The 18,925-nt window shown below is 34.5% G+C and overlaps 1 protein-coding gene across 6 annotated transcripts in view; it reads left to right on the top strand.

The window, feature by feature from the left end:
• The window catches only part of CCDC178 (coiled-coil domain containing 178), a 421,184-nt gene that overhangs the window by 78,367 nt on the left and 323,892 nt on the right, over positions 1–18,925 (top strand). For all 6 annotated transcript variants that reach the window (XM_053206558.1, XM_053206557.1, XM_053206555.1 and 3 more), the window contains 2 exons: positions 2,684–2,904; positions 8,166–8,308. In XM_053206558.1, coding sequence (XP_053062533.1) covers positions 2,684–2,904; positions 8,166–8,308 — 364 coding nt within the window. The remainder of the gene's footprint in view (positions 1–2,683; positions 2,905–8,165; positions 8,309–18,925) is intronic.

Raw genomic sequence — 18,925 nt, 5'->3', positions numbered from 1 at the left:
CACACTGCTTTCCAGAGCGGTTGCACCGATTTGCATTCCCACCAACAGTGCAAGAGGGTTCCCGTTTCTCCACAGTATTTCCTCCTTTTAAAGTAATACTGAGCTCACAGATTGACCTCACCATTTGTTTACTCCCTTCTGGAGCAGAACTCAAGAAGCAGGAAATTTCCCAGAGCCTAGACTGGATGAATTTAACTTAGCCTTTGTCTATGCACTTTGCTACCCTTTACTAAAGAATTAATTCCAAAAATTATGCAAAATTGCTCTAAACTCAGATAGACATTTTTCTACCCATGCATTTAAAGTAATACATTTTACAGTATATTTAGTTTCTACAGATGTTTTATTCAGGCTTGGAGTTAGTTTGTTCTGATTAACAAGGTTTTTGAATAGAATTTAAAATGTGCATACTCTACTAATAAAATAGCATAGCTGTGTAATTTGTAAATCCATACATGCATATATATTGGTATGTTAGAGACAACCAAAAGTACAATAGGGTTGGAATGGAATGGGAATTCTGGGAAATTCTGGATTCCAGTAGGGTCTTGAGCAGATTCATATTCACATCCACAGGGAGTCATCTGCAATTTTTGAAAATGTTTTGGAAGCCCTTCCTTGTCATTAGTAGTAGAAAAATCAGTGGGAGCTGGTTTTGTTTAATATTTTGCTGATTTCTGTATAATGTCATATAGCCTTTATAAGAGTGCATACTGTAGTTTGTGGTTTATATGAAGTTCTACTTAAGGAATTGCCAAAATAAAACTAAATTGAGATACATGTGTGGACCTTCTAGATACTTTATAAATGCATTTTCAGTGATGGAATACATTCTTGCCATTGGTGATAATTTATTGCTTGGGCTATCTTTTATTTAAAGAGCTACTTAAAGATCTTTTAAAAACTATTAAAAATCTACTTAAAAAACAAATTTATGTTCTTCTGCTTTATTTTATTTAAGTGGCTAACATATGCAATGAAATTTAAATTCATAATTACTATGTAGTTTTTAAGTACCTCCTATTTATAAAGTATTCCTGAAAAACTATGTGCTTTCAGGAATATATTGCCTTCATATTGATATATTTAGGGTATAATTTCTAAATTTTATGAATTTTGTTTACAGGTTCTAGAAGTATATATTCATGTAGTCTTTAAATTCTCAAAGTCTCCAATTTATGTGACAGGAAAAACTTTTAATCTCCTTAACAGCCTTAATATTAAATATGATGTTTAAAGAATTGTGGATAATTTATTATAAAAAATTCTGCTTACAATTTTAAGAAAATTAAGGACATTCAGTTTTTCTAGATATCTTGTGGTAACTCCTCCAGATCCATCCATCCCCCTAACCAGCCTGCTCACGCTTGTATCTTTTGTGTTTTGGTCCATGAAGCTTATTCATAATAGACTGCATCAAAGATATTTTTGGTATTCTGGCTTCCTGCTAGTGTAACCAACGGGTTCAGTGGTAAGAGACCAAGGGAGATAATGGAGCAGAATGAGGGTGTGGTATTTATACCCCTACTTGGTCACTGCGTCCCCCCCCCCAGAATGACAGCCACTGGCACTATGCAGCCAATAATCTAGTAAATGTCTTTTCATTTTCCTATCAAAAAAGATAACCAGAAATAAGTTGCAGTTCACAAGTTCGAGCCCTGCATTGGGCTCTGTGCTGACAGCCGGAAGCCTGTAGCCTGCTTCAGATTCTGTGTTTCCCTTGCTCTCTGCCCCTCTCCTGCTCTCTCTCTCTTTCTTTTTCTCTCTCTCTCAAAAATAAATAAACATTACAAAAATTTAAAAAAAAAATAAAGGAGAGTACATATACTATACTTATTATACTCAAGCAGCGTCTGAAAGCACAAATGAACTAATGACTCAGATTCCCCTGGTACTCTCATTGTACCTGTTTCTTTAGATTCTCTGTCTTTCCCTTAACCTTCATTCCTGGCTCCATGGGTACTTCCCTATGATTGGAGAAAGGATGGAGTAGGAAGATAATTGTGTCCCATATAAATGCTCACAAGAATGCTTCTACTGTGGAAGAAGATCTCAGTAATAACACAATGTTAAATCTTCTAATTTTGTTTTGCATTGTTTTGTCATGTGAATTAGTCAGATATTACCATAATAATTCTTTGTAACAAATGCTTTGGAACTCAGTGACTTACTGCCACTTTTTAAATATGGCTTATAGCCACTTTTTTAATAGCTCATATTACTGACCTGTAAGTTTTAGTTGATTCTTTTGTGTTTTGATATATAATTGTATCAACAGAAAATCGTGCTTATTTTTTTCCTTTTTCTTTCTGATATTTATAACTCCTATCTCATCGTTTTACTTCTAGATGATTTTAAAGGCCTCCACTCTTGCAGTTTTTCTCATTTTGTAATTACATAGAGTGGTTGTATGTAACTCTGTATATACATTGGTTGTTATAAGCAGGATTTGTACAAACAATTATTATCTTATAATACATATATTTTAATCCCTTTGATGATAAATGATGAAAGCAATATATTTTATAAGGCAATATTAAAATAATTTATATTAAACTTAGGAAGCTTCACAGATAAGTAATTTTGGAATCTAAAGTATTTCATATTTCTCTTTTACAAATAAAGATTGCCTTCTGGAGCTTCTGTTTTAAAATCAGATTTTCTTTTGTTATTGTATGTCTAGAACATGAGGCCTATTTGAGAGATATTGTAGAATTACAATGGCATCTTGAAGATAGAGCTTATCAGCTAAAACATTTTGAGGAACAAAAGGTGAAATTGGAGGAAGCTAATGCAAAGCTTCAAGCAGACACAGACTACATGAATGCACGCGGTCCTCTAATTAACTCAAAGCAGAACCAAGAACTTGAAACTCTGAAAGAATTTTATATAAAAAAATTTGAGGTAAATTAATGGATATGTATCTTATAGATTTATAGATAGTTATAAAAAATGTTTCAGCTAAAAGAAATTAGCATCTTTAAATGTTTCATTTTCATTGAAAATTGACCTGCTACTTATTTCCCAAAGGAATATTATACTACACACAATACAGTCATTTGATATTCATTTAAACTGTGTCTTCTTTCCTTTTATACTTAGGGGTATTAATAATATTTAGTCAACTTACTAATAAAATTTTGGAGATTTAAAACAACATGGTAATATTTGAAGTTGTAAATTGAACTGCAGGAGAAGGCAAATATATATCAGTCACTTTCATTGTGTAATAAAGTATAAAATATTTTCAATGATTAGTTAATATTTAACACTCTTATTGTGGGATTGTGTTACAGAAAAATAAAGTATTTATACCTTCCATTAAATGACCAAGTATAGAAAAATAAAGTATTTATACCTGCCATTAAATGAGCACATTTATACCTGCCATTACTTTTGATTATTTGGAGCTGCTAAATGTGTTCTGTATTTTCCTCAACCAGTCCATTTTCCTCCCTCACTCTCTGAAGACAACCTTACCATGAAATTCTGTTTCTAGGTGAAAGTTGTATATTTTTATACATATATATGTATTTTAGCACAATTCATGGTTTCTTTTTCATTCTTTAAATAGTATCAAACGTATAACTTTCTGCAAGTTGTTTTTCAATCTGATTTTTTTTAAGATATCAAACTATTGTTGATACAGAGAAATCTAGTTTATTCCTTTTACTTGCTGTCTTGGATTTGACACCTAAAGCAAACCTAACAAAGGCAAAAACAAGCAAGTGGGGCTAAATCACCGTGAAAAGCTTTTGCATGGCAAGAGGAACCACCAGCAAAATGAAAAGACAGTCTGCTGAATGGGAGAAAATATTTGCAAATCACAAATCTGATAAGGGGTTAATATCTGAAATAAAGAACTTAGCAGAGACAACCTGAAAAAAAATTGGGCAGAAGATCTGAATAAATATTTTTCCAAAGAAGATATATAGATAGCCAACAAGTACATGAAAAGATTCTCAGCATCACTAATCATCAGGGAAATGCAAATCAAAACCACAGTAAGATATCATTTCATACTTGTCAGAATGGCTATTATCAGAAAGACACGAAATAATAAGTGTTGGTAAAGATGTGGAGAAAAGGGAACCCTTGTGTACTCTTGGTGGGAATGTAAATTTGTGCAGCCACTGTGGAAAACAGTATGGAAGTTTCTCAGAAAATTAAGAATGGAACTGTCATATAACTCAGCCATTTCACTTCTGGATATTTGTTAGAAGAAAAAAACACTAACTTGAAAACATATGTGCACCCCCTGGTACATTGCTGCGTTATTTATAATAACCAAGATATTGAAACAATCTAAGTGTCTATCAGTGGATGGCTGGATAAAGAAGATGTATATACATACAGTGGATTTTTACTCAGCCAAAAAAGAATGAGATCTTGCCATTTGCAACAACAGGGATGGACCTTGAGGACATTATGTTGAGCGAAATAAGTCAGACAGAGAAAGACAAATATCATATGATCTCATTTATATGTGGAATCAAAAGAAACAAAATAAAATACAATTTCATAGTCATAGACAACAGATTGGTGGTTGCCACAGGCAGCAGGGGTTAGAAGATGAAGGAAAAAGGAGTCAATAGATAAACTTCTAGTTATAAAATACATAAATCAGAGGGATTTAATGTGTAGCAATGGTGACTATAGTTATAATATTGTACCGCATATTTATAAGTTGCTGAGAGTACATCTTAAAAGTTCTCATCACAAAAACATCTAGCTATGTGTGGTGATGGATGTTAACTGGACTTACTGTGATGATCATCTCACAATATAGAGAAACATTGAATAATTATGTTTTATACTTGAAACTTATATGTTAATTGTATCTCATTTAAAAAATGAAAAACGTTTGTGCTTAAGGGGCACCATCAGTATCTGATAAAAGGTCAATATTCAAAATATGTGAAGACCTTTCATAACTCAACACCAGAAAAACAAGTAATACAATTGAAAGGTGGTCAGAAGACCTGAATAGACATTTTTCCAAAGAAGACATCCTGATGGTCGATAGATGCATGAAAAGATGCTTCACATCTCTAATCATCAGGGGAGTGAAAAAACCGCAATAAGTTATCACCTTATAGTTGTCAGAATGGCTAGAATAGAAAAGACAAAAAGGAGCAAGTGTTGACAAGGATATGGAGAAAAAGGAACCCTCATGCCCTGTTGGTAGGAATATAAATTGGGACACCACTGTGGAAAACAATATGGAAGTTACTCAAAACATTAAAAATAGAAATACCGTATGATCCAGTAGCTCCACTACTGAGTATTTACCCCAAGAAAACAAAACCCTATAAAAAGATATATGCACCCCTGTGTTTATAGCAACATTATTTACATTAGCCAAGATATGGAAATAACCTCAGTGTCCATTGATAGATCAATGGATAAAGAAGATGTGGTACATGTAGATACAGTAGAATGTTAGCCATAAAAATGATGAGATCTTGCCATTTGCACCAACATAGATGGACCTCTAGAGGATATTATGCTAAGTGAAATTAACCAGTCAGAGAAAGACAAATCCTGTATTATTTCACTTCTATGTGGAATCTGAGAAATACAACAAACAGAAAGCAGGAACAGACCTGTAAATACAGGGAACAAACTGATGGCTGCCAGAGGGGTGGGGGTAGAGGGATAGGCAAGTGGATGATGAAGAATGGGAGGTACAGGCTTCCATTTACAGAATAAGTAAGTCTCTGAGATACAAGGTACAGCCTAGGTTGTATAGTCAATGATATTGTAAAAGCGTTGTATGGTGACAGCTACACTTGTGAGCATAGGATAACGTATAGACTTGTTGAATCACTATGTCATACACCTGAAAGTACTTTAACTTTGGGTGTCAACTATATATCAATTAAAAAAGCAAAAAAGATAAAGGGTACTATCAAAAAAGTAAAAAAACAAAAACAAAAACAGAATGAGAGAGAAACAATTGTAAATTATACATTCAGAAAGGACATAGTATCTAAAATATATAAAGAACTTTTTAAATGCAACAAATCAGGGCATACAGCCCAATTAAAGTGGGCAAAGGACTTGAATAGATTATCTCCAAAAGGCATACATACAAATGGGCAGCAAATGTATGAAACGATAGAGGCTCAACATCATTAGTCGCTACGGAGATACAAACAAAAACCCCAATGAGATACCACTCACAACAAAATAACAAGTTTTAGTGTCTGTGTGGAGAAATTGGAACTGTGGTACCTTGCTGGTGAGAAAGTAAAACGGTTGCAGATGCTGTGGAAAAGATTTTGGCATTTCTTCAGAAGGGTTAACGTAGAATTTCTATATGCTCTAGCAGCAGTTCTACTCTTGAGGATTATATACCACAAAGAATTGAAAACTGATATTTAAAGAACAAAGCCAAAAGTTTTTACATAAATATTCGTAGCAGCAGTGTTTATACTAGCCAAAAGGTGGAAACAGCCCAGTGTTCATCGTCGGATTAACGACTAAACAAAATGTGATATATCTATACCATAGGAAGAAATAAAAGGAAACGAAATACGGATACATGTCACAACATAAATCAACTTTGAAGGATTATGCTAAATAAAGAAGCCAAATACAAAAGATCACATGCTTTATGATTTTATTGGTATAGAAAATCCAGAATACGTAAGTCTGTAAGACAGAAAACAGATTGTGATTGCTAGGGGAGTATAATGTAGTGGTTTGTTTATAGTCATTTATCATATAAATTTGTTTTGTTTTATTCTGCTGTCTTGACTCAGTTTTTAAAAAAAAACTTTTTTTTTTACATTTATTTATTTTTGAGACGCAGAGAGACAGAGCACAAGTGGGGGAAGGGCAGAGGGGCAGAGAGAGAGGGAGACACAGAATCTGAAGCAGACTCCAGGCTCTGAGTTGTCAGCACAGAGCCCAATGTGGGGCTTGAACTCACGGACCTTGAGATCATGACCTGAGCTGAGGTCGGACACCCAACCGACTGAGCCACCCAGGCACCCCTGTCTTGACTCAGTTTTGAGGTCCTGGCTAGAGGCCTTCCTGAAATAACCAATTGCTTAAATGATGCAAGACCTCTAGCCAATGTACTTGAGCCCTAGTGCATAGCTACTTGCAAATCAAGCTCACAGCCTCATTGTTGCCTTCAAATTCATCAAGCAGCTTGGCCCCACAACACCATAGAGCCACAAGAGTATTGTACACAATCGGCTGGAGTATCAATGGGGGAAGGATATGCCAGTGCCACATGGGCCCAATCCAGAGATTGCCCTTGAGATGAATTTGTCTTGTTCCTGACAGGGAGCCCACCACCCCAGCAATGCCTACAGGTTACCTCTTTTAAAGGTACTGACAGGTTGGACATGGGATATTTGATATTAGGAATTCTGTTATGTTTCCTGACCTCTTGTTTGCTTAGCTCATTGTCCCTGCATACTCCTTGCTCTCTGCTAAGATACATATGCCCACACTCCTGTGCCTAAAGGGGAGTCTTGTAGGGGTTACTGCCATCTGTGCTATTCTAGAAATTAATGAACATTATTGCTTTTTCCAGGAGGCACTTGCTTCATTTCAGTCCACCACTTTACCCACTGGGGAAAGGATTGTTCACTCCCTAGTGCTTTCTCTTCCTCTCCCTCTAACTTTCCAGCAGTGACAAAAAAAAGGCGGGGGGGGGGGGGAGAAATGGAGAGAGAAGGGAGATTGTTTATATTTGATAATTAATAAAAACAATAACAATGGAATATTTTGGACCCTTTCATTAATAGTGGTTATTCCTGAGAGAATTACAGGTGATTTTATTTATTTTTCCATCTGTGTTTTCTGGTTTTTCTACAATGAAGTAATATTGTCTCAGTGATAAAAATAGCAAAAAGTAGCAATTCTCCTACAGGTGAAAAGATAATTCTTTTATTTTGCTTATGTTACCTGGGATATTGAAGTTATTTTCTTCAGTAACTTTTATACATTTCTAGCATTGATGTCTTTCAGGCTAATGCAAACCTGAAACTTTACTGTGCTCAATAGACTACATATGGGAGGAAACTGATGTAAAGAACTTTAAAAAAAATCAGAACAACTCTAAATTTAAGTCTTTTCTCTGATCTTAATCTTGCTTGATTCTTTTAATTACTAAGTGTATAAACAATAATATTTTTCATTTCTAGGTAATGCAATTATACAAACAAGTTCAGGAAGAACTTGCAGAAGCTATAGAAAACTATAAGAATGCCAAATTGAAGGCTAAACAAATGAAACAAGACATGGAAAAAGATATTCATAATGATGAAGCAAGCCTAGAAGCCTACAAGTAAGAATTTTTCACAAATGCTGCTTACAGCATTTTGAACAAAAATATTGATTAAAATTTAATTTATATTCCTGTATAAAATATCAGATAAAGAGAAAGGAAAGAATCTAAATCACCCATATTTATCTTATCACTATGTTTATATGTAAATTAAGACATGTTTTTTACATATGTAAATATATGTGTATGAATTCCTAAGCACTATTTTTCTGTCAATTTATTTTATTTTATATTAGGTTTTTTATTTTAATTACACTATTAATATTAATATATAGTATTATATTATTTTTAGGCATACAGTATAGTGATTCAACAATTCTGTACATTACTTGGTGCTCATTATGATAAGTATGTTTTTTAATCCCCTGTTTTACCTATCCCCCCCATACACACACCCTATGTTAATCATTGTTCCCTGTAGTTAAGAGTCTGTTTCCTGGTTTCTCTCTCTCTTTTTTCTTCCTTTACTTATTTGTTTCTTAAATTCCACGTAAGAGTAAAATTATTGTATTTGTCTTTCTGACTTATTTTGCTTAGTATGATACTCTCTAGCTCCATCCATATTGTTGCTAATGGCAAGACTTCATTCCCTTTTATGACTGAATAATATTCCACTGTGTGTATGTATTATACACACACACACACACACACTACATCTTTATCCGTTCATCTATCAATGGATACTTGGGCTCCTTCCGTAATTTGTCTATGAATGATGTTGCAATAAACATAGGGGTGCATGTATCCCTTTGAATTAGTGCTTTTGTATTTTGGTAGTAAATACCCAGTAGTGCAATTACTGGACTGTAGAGTAGTTCTATTTTTAACTTTTTGAGGAACCTCCATACTATTGTCCATAGTGGCTATACCATTTTGCATTCCCACCAGCAGTGTAAGAGGGTTCCTTTTTCTCCACATCCTCGCCAACACCTGTTGTTTCTTGTGTTTTTTATTTTAGCCATTTTGATAGGTGTAAGGTGATATCTTATTTGTTGTTTTGATTTTCATTTCTCTGATGATGAATGATGTTGAGCATCTTTTCATGTGTCTGTTGGTCATCTTTATGTCTTCTTTGCAGAAATGTCTGTTCATGTCTTTTGTCCATTTTTAATTGGATTATTTGTTTTTTGGGTGTTGAGTTCTATCAGTTCATATATTTTGCAATACTAACCCTTTATCATATGCCATTTGCAAATATCTTCTCCCATTCAGTAGATTGCCTTTTAGTTTTGTTGATTGTTTCCTTTACTGTGCGCAAGCTTTTTATTTTGATGTAATTCCAGTAGTTTATTTTTGTTTTTATTTACCTTGCCTTGGGAGACCTATCTAGAAGAATGCTGGTATGGCCAATGTCAGAGAAATTACTGCCTATGCCATCTTCTAGGATTTTTATGGATTCAGGTCTCACACTTAGGTCTTTAAACCATTTGAGTTTCTTTTGTGTATGGTGTAAGGATGACTCAGTTTCATTCTTTTGCATGTAGCTGACCAGTTTTCCCAACACCATTTGTTAAAGAGACTTTTTATATATTTATTCCTCCTTTGTTGAAAAGTAATGATCATATAATTGGCAGGTTGATTTCTGGGTTTTCTACTCTGTTCCATTGATTTATGTGTTTATTTTTGTACCAGTACCATACTGTTTTGATTACTACAGCTTTGTAATATAACTTGAAGTCTGGAACTGTGATACCTGTAGTGTTGCTTTTCCTTTTCAAGATTGCTTTGGCTTTTTTGGAGTCTTTTGTGGCTCCATACAAGTTTTAGAATTTCTTGTTACAGTCCTGTGAAAACTGCTCTTAGTATTTTGATGGGAATTGCATTAAATGTATAGATTGTTTTGGGTGGTATAGACATTTTAACAATATTTGGTCTTCCAATCCATAAGTATGGTTTGTCCATTTCTTTGTTTCATCTTCAATTTCTTTTATCAGTGTTTTATACTTTTCAGAGTACAGGTCTTTCACCATTTTAGTTAAGTTTATTCTTAGTTATCTCATCATTGATGCAGTTGTAAATGGGAGTATTAATTTCTCTTTCTGCTGCTTCATTATTAGTATATAGAATTTCTGCCCGTTGATGTTGTATGCTGTGACTTTACTGAATTCATTTATCAGAACTGGTGTTGTTTTGGTGAAATTTCAGCATTTTCTGTATATTGTATCATGTCATCTGCAAATAGTGAGAGTTTTACTTCTTTCTTAAAATTTTGGATGTCTTTTATTTCTTTTTGTTTTCTGATTGCTCTGACCTTTTGTTGTCTGATTGCTGTACTGTGCTGAATAAAAGTGGTGAGAGTGGACATCCTTGTCTTGTTCCTGACCATAGGAGAAGAGCTCTCAGTTTTTCCCCATTGGGTATGATGTTCACTGTGCATTTTTCATATAAGGCCTAATTATGTTGAGGTATGTTCCCTCTAAATTTACTTTGTTGAGGATTTTTATCATGAATGAATGTTGTACTTTGTCAAATGCTTTTTCTTCATCTCTTGAAATTGTTTTTACCCTTTCTCTTATTGATGTGATGTATCACGTTGATTGATTTTGAATATTAAACACCTTGCATTCCAAGAATAAATCCCACTTGATGTGGTGAATTATTTTTTTTACTGTATTGTTGGATTTGCTTTGCTAGTATTTTGTTGAGAATTTTCACATCTGTGTTTATTGGAGATACTGGCTTGTAATTCATTCTCTCTCTCTCTCTCTCTCTCTCTCTCTATTTTTGTGCTGTCTAATATTGGTATCAGGGTGATGCTGGCCTCATAGAATGGATTTGGAAGTTTTCCTTCATATTCTATTTTTTGGAATAGTTCAAGAAGATTAGGTATTAACTCTTCTTTTTATGTTTGGTAGAATTCACCTCTGAAGCAGTCTGGTCCTGGACTTTGTTTGTTGGGAGGTTTTTTAAATATATTTTTTAATGTTTATTTATTTATGAGAGAGAGAGTGCACGTGTGTGAGTGGGAGAGGGGCAGAGGGAGTTTTTAGTTACTGATTCAGTTTCCTTGATGGTCATTGAGATGTTCAAATTTTTTTATTTCTTCCTGTTTTGTGTTTGGCAGGTAATATGTTTCTAGAAATGTATCCATTTCTTCTAGGATATATGTGATTTGTTGGCATATGATTTTTCATAATATTCTCTTAAAATTATTTGTATTTCTGTGGTGTTGGTTGTTACTTCTCCTCTTTAATTTATGATTTGTTTATTTGAGTCCTCTCTTCCTTTTTTCTTTGTTTTGATGAGCCTGGATGGAGATTTATCAATTTCGTTGATCTTTTGAAAAGCCAACTCCTGGTTTCATTGATCTGTTCAACTGTTTTTGTTTGTTTGTTCATTTTTTTTCCTTTAGTTTCTGTATCATTTATTTTTGCTCTAGTCTTTCTTATTTCCTTCCTTCTCCTGGTTTTAAATATTGTTTGTGGCTCTTTTATAGATGCTTTATATGTATAGTTAGATTGTCTATTTGATTTTTTCCTTGGTTCTTGAGTAGGCCTGCATTGCTGTGTATTTCCTGCTTGAAACCACTTTTGCTGCATCCCAAAGATTTTGGATCCTTTTGTTTTCATTTTCATTTGTTTCCATGTAATTTATTTCTGTTTTGATTTCTCAGTCAATGCATTCATTGTTTAGTAACATGTTATTTAACCTCTGTGTATTTGTGGTCTTTCCAGATTTTTTCCTGTGGTTGGTTTCTAGTTTCCTAGTGTTATGGTCAGAGAAGATGTATGGTATGACTTTGATCTTTTTTAATTTGTTGAGACTTGGTTTGTTGCCTAAAAGTGATCTGTTTTGGAGAGTATTTGTGTGCACTTGAAAAGAATGTGTATTCTGCTTTTGAGGATGGAATGTTCTCAATATATCTGTTAAATCCATCTATTCCAGTGTGTCATTCAAAGGTGCTGTTTCCTTGTTGATTTTCTGTTTGAATGATCTGTCTGCCACCGTAAGAGGAGTGTTAAAGTCCCCTACTATTACTGTATTAATATATATTAGTTCAATTATGTTTTCTATTAACTGCTTTATGTGTTTGGGTACTTTCATGTTGGGTGCATAAATATTTACAATTGTTGTATCTTCTTGTTAGATTGTCCCCTTTATTAGTATATAGTGCCCTTCTTTGTCTCTTGTTACAGTCTTGGTTTTAAAATCTATTTTGTCTAATACAAGTATTGCTACTCCAGCTTTCTTTTGACATCCATTTGCATGATAAATATTTCTTTATCACCTCATTTTCTACCTGCATGTGTCTTTAGGTCTGAAATGAGTCTCTTGTAAACAGCATATAGATGGGTCTTGGTTTTTAATCTACTCTGTTACCCTGTGTTGTTCTTTGGAGTGTTTAGTCCATTTACATTGAAAGTAATTTTTGATAGATATGTACAAATTGCCATTTTGGTACTTGTTTTATGATTTCTATTGTAGATTTTCCCTGGTCCTTCTCTTGCTTCTTTAATACCTTGTTATCTTTCTTTAATGATTTCCTTTCTCTTTGTTCTTCGCATATCTATTGGATTCCTTTCTCTTTATTCTTTGTGTATCTATTACTGGTTTTTGATTTGTGGTTACCATAAGGTTTGTATATAACATCTTATGCATATTGCAGTATATATCAAATATAAGTTGCTTAAGTTTGAACTCATTCTTAACTCCTCTCCCATCCATGTTTTTAGTTGTGTGTACAGTGTCATATTTTATATTTTTATTTTGTGAATCCCTGGACTGTTTTTTTATGGAAACACTTGTTTTTACTGATTTTGTGATTACTATTTTACATACTCTTACTTATGGTCTTTCCTTTCCACTCAGAGAGTCCTCTTTAGTATTTCTTGTAAGGCTGGTTTAGTGGTCATGACTCCTTTAGTTTTTGTTTGTCTGAGAAACTCTTTGTCTCTCCTGCTATGTGGAATGATAACCTTTCTGGATAGAGTATTCTTGGCTGCAGATGTTTCCCTTAATATATCATGCCACTCCCTTCTGACCTGCACAGTTTATGCTGAGAAGTTCACTAATAGCTCTATGGGGTTTCACTTGTATATAACTGTCTACTTTTCTCTTGCTGATTTTAAAATTCTGTCTTTATCACTATTTTTTTTTTTTTGCCTTTTTAATTACTCTGTGTCTTGGTGTGGATCTCCTTGAGTTGATATTTTAGGGGGGCATCTCTGTGCCTTCTGGATCTAGGTATCTGTTTCCTTCCCCAGACCAGAGTTTTCAGCTGTTATTTCTTCAAATAAATCTTCTTCCCCCTTTTCTCCCTTTCTTCTTCTGGGATCTCCTTAATGCAAATGTTATTGTATTTGATGGAGTCATTGAGTTCTCTAAGACTATTCTCAATTCGTATAATTCTTTTTTCTGTCACTTTCTCAGCTTGATTCCTTTCCATTACTCTGTCTTCTGGGTCATTAATTTGTTCCTATGCTTCCTCTAGCCTGCTATTTATTCTATCAAGTATACTTTTAATTTGTTATTGTGTTCTTCATCTTCGATTGGTTCTTTTTTATCTCTTCATTAAGGGTCTCACTGATGTTCTCCACTCTTTTCTCAAGTCCAGTGGGTATCTTTATGATCATTACTTTAAATTCTCTATTAGCCATATTACTTATATAGTTTCACTTAGGTTGCTTGCTGTGGTTTTGTCTTGTTCTTTCATTTGGGACATATTCCTCTGTCTCTACATTTTGTCTAACTCTCTGTGCTTGTTTCTGTATTAGGAAAGTAAGTGATGTCTCCTGCTCTTGAAGGTAATGGCCTTATAAAGAAGAAGTCCTGAAGTGCAGTTCCCAGAACGTGGCACTTCAGGGAATGTCTCCTATGTGTGTATCCTGTGGCAGTTTTTGTATTCTGACCACTTTTTCCTTCAGTCCAGGCATTTTCACAGGGTTTCTTTGCTTGTTATGGGCACTGTTTAGTTGGGTCTAGGCGGAGTGCATTTTAACAAAATGTGTGCTGGTCTCCTTGCAAAATGAGGCCTGCCAATCTTGCTGCCAGAACCTAGGCCCAGCAAAATGCTTTGGTAAGTGACCTGGTTTCCGTGGGGTTTGCACCTGTCTTCTGGAGGAAGGGCCCTACAGTGTAGGGACATGGCAGGTATGACTAGAAAGAACAGATCCACTAAAGATGGGGGGGGGGGGGTCAGGGCTTGGTATAGACAAGTTAGGGAAGGAATGTTGTTGCTGTGCTGTATCCTATAGGTGGCCATGTGTTTATGCTGCGAGGCAGGGGAGGGAAATGGCTCCTTTGTTTCTGGAGATGTTTTCCTGTAATCCCTGCCTCTGTGGTACATGCTGTGATAGGAGTAATAATTCTCCCTCCTGTATGTACCAGACATTTTTCAAGCTGCTATTTCCATGCTGTATCTCAGGTAGTTGTCTTGCTGTTCTTTAAGGGCAGGGACTCAGATTCCTATCACCCTCCAAGCTCTCCCATAGCAGAGCCTGTTGATTTTTAAAATTTCAGACTTTAAATCCCAGCAGTTGTAAGAACTCACAAGATTCAGCCTCTTGCTTTTTTGTTTTTGTTTTTGTTGTTGTTTTTGTTTATTTATTTATTTTGAGAGAGAGAAAGGGAGAGAGAGAGAGCACTGAAGGGGCAGAGAGAGAGGGAGAGAGAGAGAATCCCAAGCAGGCTCTACACTATTAGTGGAGCCTGATGCGGAGCTTGAACTCATGAAATGTGAGATCATGACCTGAGCCGAAACCAAGAGTCGGTCTCTTACCTGACTGAGCCACCCAGGCGCCCCTGGCTCCTCTTGCTTTTAAAGCCAAATTTATGGGGATTTGTGTTCCCCTTGGAGGCTCCCCAGTGTCATAGTCTGTTTCTTGCCCTTTTCCACACCATTGGCTCCCTCGCTGTTGTGGATGGCCATGGTCTGTTTTGCTCTAAATATGCATCACTTCCCTTCCTACCTTCTTGGATGTGACCTTTTCTCTACTTTTTGTTGTGGAGTTTATTCTGCCAGTTTTCAGGTCTTTTCTGGGTTATTTACACTGATAGGAATGTTATCTAGTTGTGTCCATGGGAGGAGGCAAGCTTGGTGTTCTCCTACTCTGTCATTTTCCCAGCCTTTCTCTGTGTCATTTTAAAGCTCTTCATACATATTATCAAATTGTCTATACATATGGTATAACAAATATATATAACTGGTACCTCTGTGCATAAATGACTATTTAAAACAAAATCTCCAGGGGTGCCTGTGTGGCTCAGTCACTTGAGCATCCTACCTCGGCTTAGGTCATGATCTCATGGTTTGTGAGATCAAGCTCCATGTCAGGCTCTGTGCTGACAGCTCAGAACCTGGAGCCTGCTTCGGATTCCGTGTGTCTCTCTCTCTCCCCGCTCCCCCATGCACCCTCTGTCTATCTCTCTCTCAAAATTAAACATTAAAAAAAATTTTTTTTAAACAAAATCTCTAGCATGGGATAGTATTAAAAACAGCTTATGTAGCCTTGCATTAATTATAAATAACATCCAAGTATTTCAACTTGCACTTATTTGATTCCTAATAAAATGGAATATTTTGAATTATATGTTGACTATATTTTGCATTTTAGTAATTGGAATGTTTTTTTTTTATGTTTCTGGTATATTTGTGTTGTATGATATTCTTCTAATTCCTCTTGTTGGCTGTAAATTCTTTATGGTTTAGTGTGACATAATACAATTTTTATTTGTTCAGAGTGGTTAATGATTTAGAAAGGCAAATTCATATTCATTATGGAGATGGAATCAATTAAATATAATCAAAATGAAAAACAAAATTTTAAACAGTTATATTGTCATAGACTCTGGGTCTGGAGTTTTGTCTTGTCCAGCAAAAGAGCAGAACACAGGATTAAAGTGCGAGAGAGGCTAATATCCCAGAGGAGACAGGAGGACTGAGTAAGGGTCCTTGCTCTGCTTTTATTAGGATCAGAAGGCTTACTAGCTTGATTGAAGTGTCTCTTGATAAAGAGACAATGAAACTGTGAACGATAACTCATGGGCATGGGGGAAAAGGGGTTTTGAAGACTGGCGGTGTTAGGGGGTTGGGTCAATACAAAACAGAATTCTGCACTGAGCTGAAAGTTGTTTACAGCAGACATGAGGCCCCACCTCTGTTTACCTAAACTTGTCTAGGGGTAAGGAAGACTAAGCACATTACCTGAGGGTCAACAAGGCACCTTTCTCTTGCTAATTAGTTCCTCTCTAGGCAACTTTACTGTGCTGTGGTCTCAAGTCCTGTTTTCCTGTTTACCTGGTTTGGTCCTTCTTCCTGTGTAAGCAGTTTTCTGCTCTTGTACTAAGTTGGGGGCATTTCCACCCTGAATACTTAATCTTGTTTACCTCATCTTGGATGTTTCATCCTGAGATTTCCTATTCCTATACCTTGTCCCATACTGGAGGCCTTGCCCCATTTACCTAGTCTTATTTACCTAACTTGTATGTTTTCATCCCATGGCTTTCTAACTCTTTATGCCTTGTTAACCCATCAGTGCAAATTCAGGTAATTCCTAAGCTTATTCCCCACATTATATGATCTAGATAACATCCATTTATTAAGATGTTTATATTTCTTCACATTCAATGTCTATTTCAACATGTGCTTAAATATTGTCTCTTTTTACTAAACAAGTAACTTTTGTGGTTCATCTGGTTTGTTATATCTTTGTTTTCATTCAGTTACATTTCTGATTTTCATGTTGATTTCTTCTGAAAACCATAGGTTATTAAAAACGTATATATTAAAATTTTTCATGATGTATTTCTAATTTATAAGTAGTTTTTATTATCGCTTTTCAGCAGAATTGTGTTTTAGCCAGGTAAAATAGTTTCAACCTATTGAAAATTATTGAGTCTTCATTTCTGGCTCAGTGACTTGGGTTGTTATTTATTTATTTATTTATTTATTTATTTATTAGATATTCCTTATGTGCTTTACTTATTGAATGTACTGTCCATTACTGTTTCATTAGGTTAAGTTTACTACTTTTTCTTTTATTGAGAAAAGTGTGGTAAAATCACCTACTATGATGGTGTATCTCCACACATTTCTATGTTTTTTAATACCATCAGTTTTTTTCTTTGTATAGCTTGAGGCTCTCTCGGGTTTCATACAAGTTCAAAGCTATTATATCTTTCTGGGAGATGATGAACCTTATTCATCGTTGTGAGTTGATTCCTGGAATACTTTTTGCCTTAAACTCAAGATATCAACATAGCCTGATCAGTTTTGTTTTTTGATATTTATCTGGAAGATATTTTCATTTTTAAATTTCAATATTTTTGAGTCTTTATACTTTATGCACATCTCTTGTAAACATTATCTAGATACGTGTTCTTGTCAGTTGCAAACATTTTTTAATGGTGGACCATTAAATGTATTCACAAATCACTAATACAGTTGGATTTAAAACACTGTGTATTTGCCCCATATGTTTTTTTCTTATTCTTTTTTTGCTTTCTTTCACATTAGTGTTTTTTTTTTTTTTCCTTTTTTAGTTTGGCAATTACAATTTTGTTCCTGTGTTTTTTGTTTTTATTTTGTTTGTTTGTTTTTTGTAGGAAATCCTATTAATTACCACATGCACACTTAGATTATCAGACTCCAAAGACATTGTTAACATGCTAGATAAGAAAAGGAGTTAGGGAAATTTTTACTGTGGTTAATCACATTGCCACTGAATTAAATATTTGTAACTGTTACTATGGGATATTTCATTTTTATAATCCATGAGAATATTTTTATTGTTTTAAACAACCAAGGTTTTTGGATTTACCCTCATAATAACTTATTTCTTTGTTCTTCTTTCCTTCATAGACTTTTTCATCATAGACTCTATCAGGAAGTACTTTACAGTTGGAGTAGTCCTTGGTTATACTCTTAAGTGAGATTCTGCTGATTCCAAATTTTCTGAGATTTTGTTTGAAGGATATTTTCTATTTTCATAGATTTCTTGATTATTTATTGACTCTTAATGTATTAAATATATCATTCTATAAACTAATTTTAATTTTTGCTGTTAAAAAGCATATTGGCCTTTTGACTGAATGCTTTGAAACCATTCCATATTTTTTCCATTGCCTGTTTTTAAGATCATCTCTTGATTTTCAAAGTTTGTCAGTTTGATTTCATTAAGATACATTTGGTGTGGATCAATGTTTATTCTGTTGGGATTTGTTAGTCTTCTAGTCTTACTGAACATGTGTATTATAATTATCATTTTCTCTGGGCATTTTCAGTCATGATCTCTTTAAACAATGCTTTGGTCTCATTTTATGTTTCTTTTAGGACTCAAACGCATGTTAGTTTTTCTTACTGTATCTTCCATGCCTTTTGATCATTTTTTCACATTTTCTACATTTTCAAACCTTCTAAAGAGTTTCTTCTAGCATCTTATCCATATATTTCTCTTATATTCTGGTTCTAATGTGAAAGCCATAAGTATCACCTCACCAGCCTCCCAACTATGAAAAATGTAAATTGCCAAAGAGCTCTATGGTTGATTAGCAGCTTCTGACATGACTTTCAGGGACATCTTCCGTTTGATATTTTCTTCTAAAATCACCTCCTCTTGCATGTAGGGTAGATCCAGTGAGTGCCTTCTAATAAAAGAGTAAAGCAAAAGTCATGGAATA

Source organism: Acinonyx jubatus, chromosome D3 (genome assembly GCF_027475565.1).
Source record: "Acinonyx jubatus isolate Ajub_Pintada_27869175 chromosome D3, VMU_Ajub_asm_v1.0, whole genome shotgun sequence".
NCBI classification, from domain to species: Eukaryota; Metazoa; Chordata; class Mammalia; order Carnivora; family Felidae; genus Acinonyx; species Acinonyx jubatus.
This window is presented reverse-complemented; position numbering and strand designations above follow the sequence as displayed.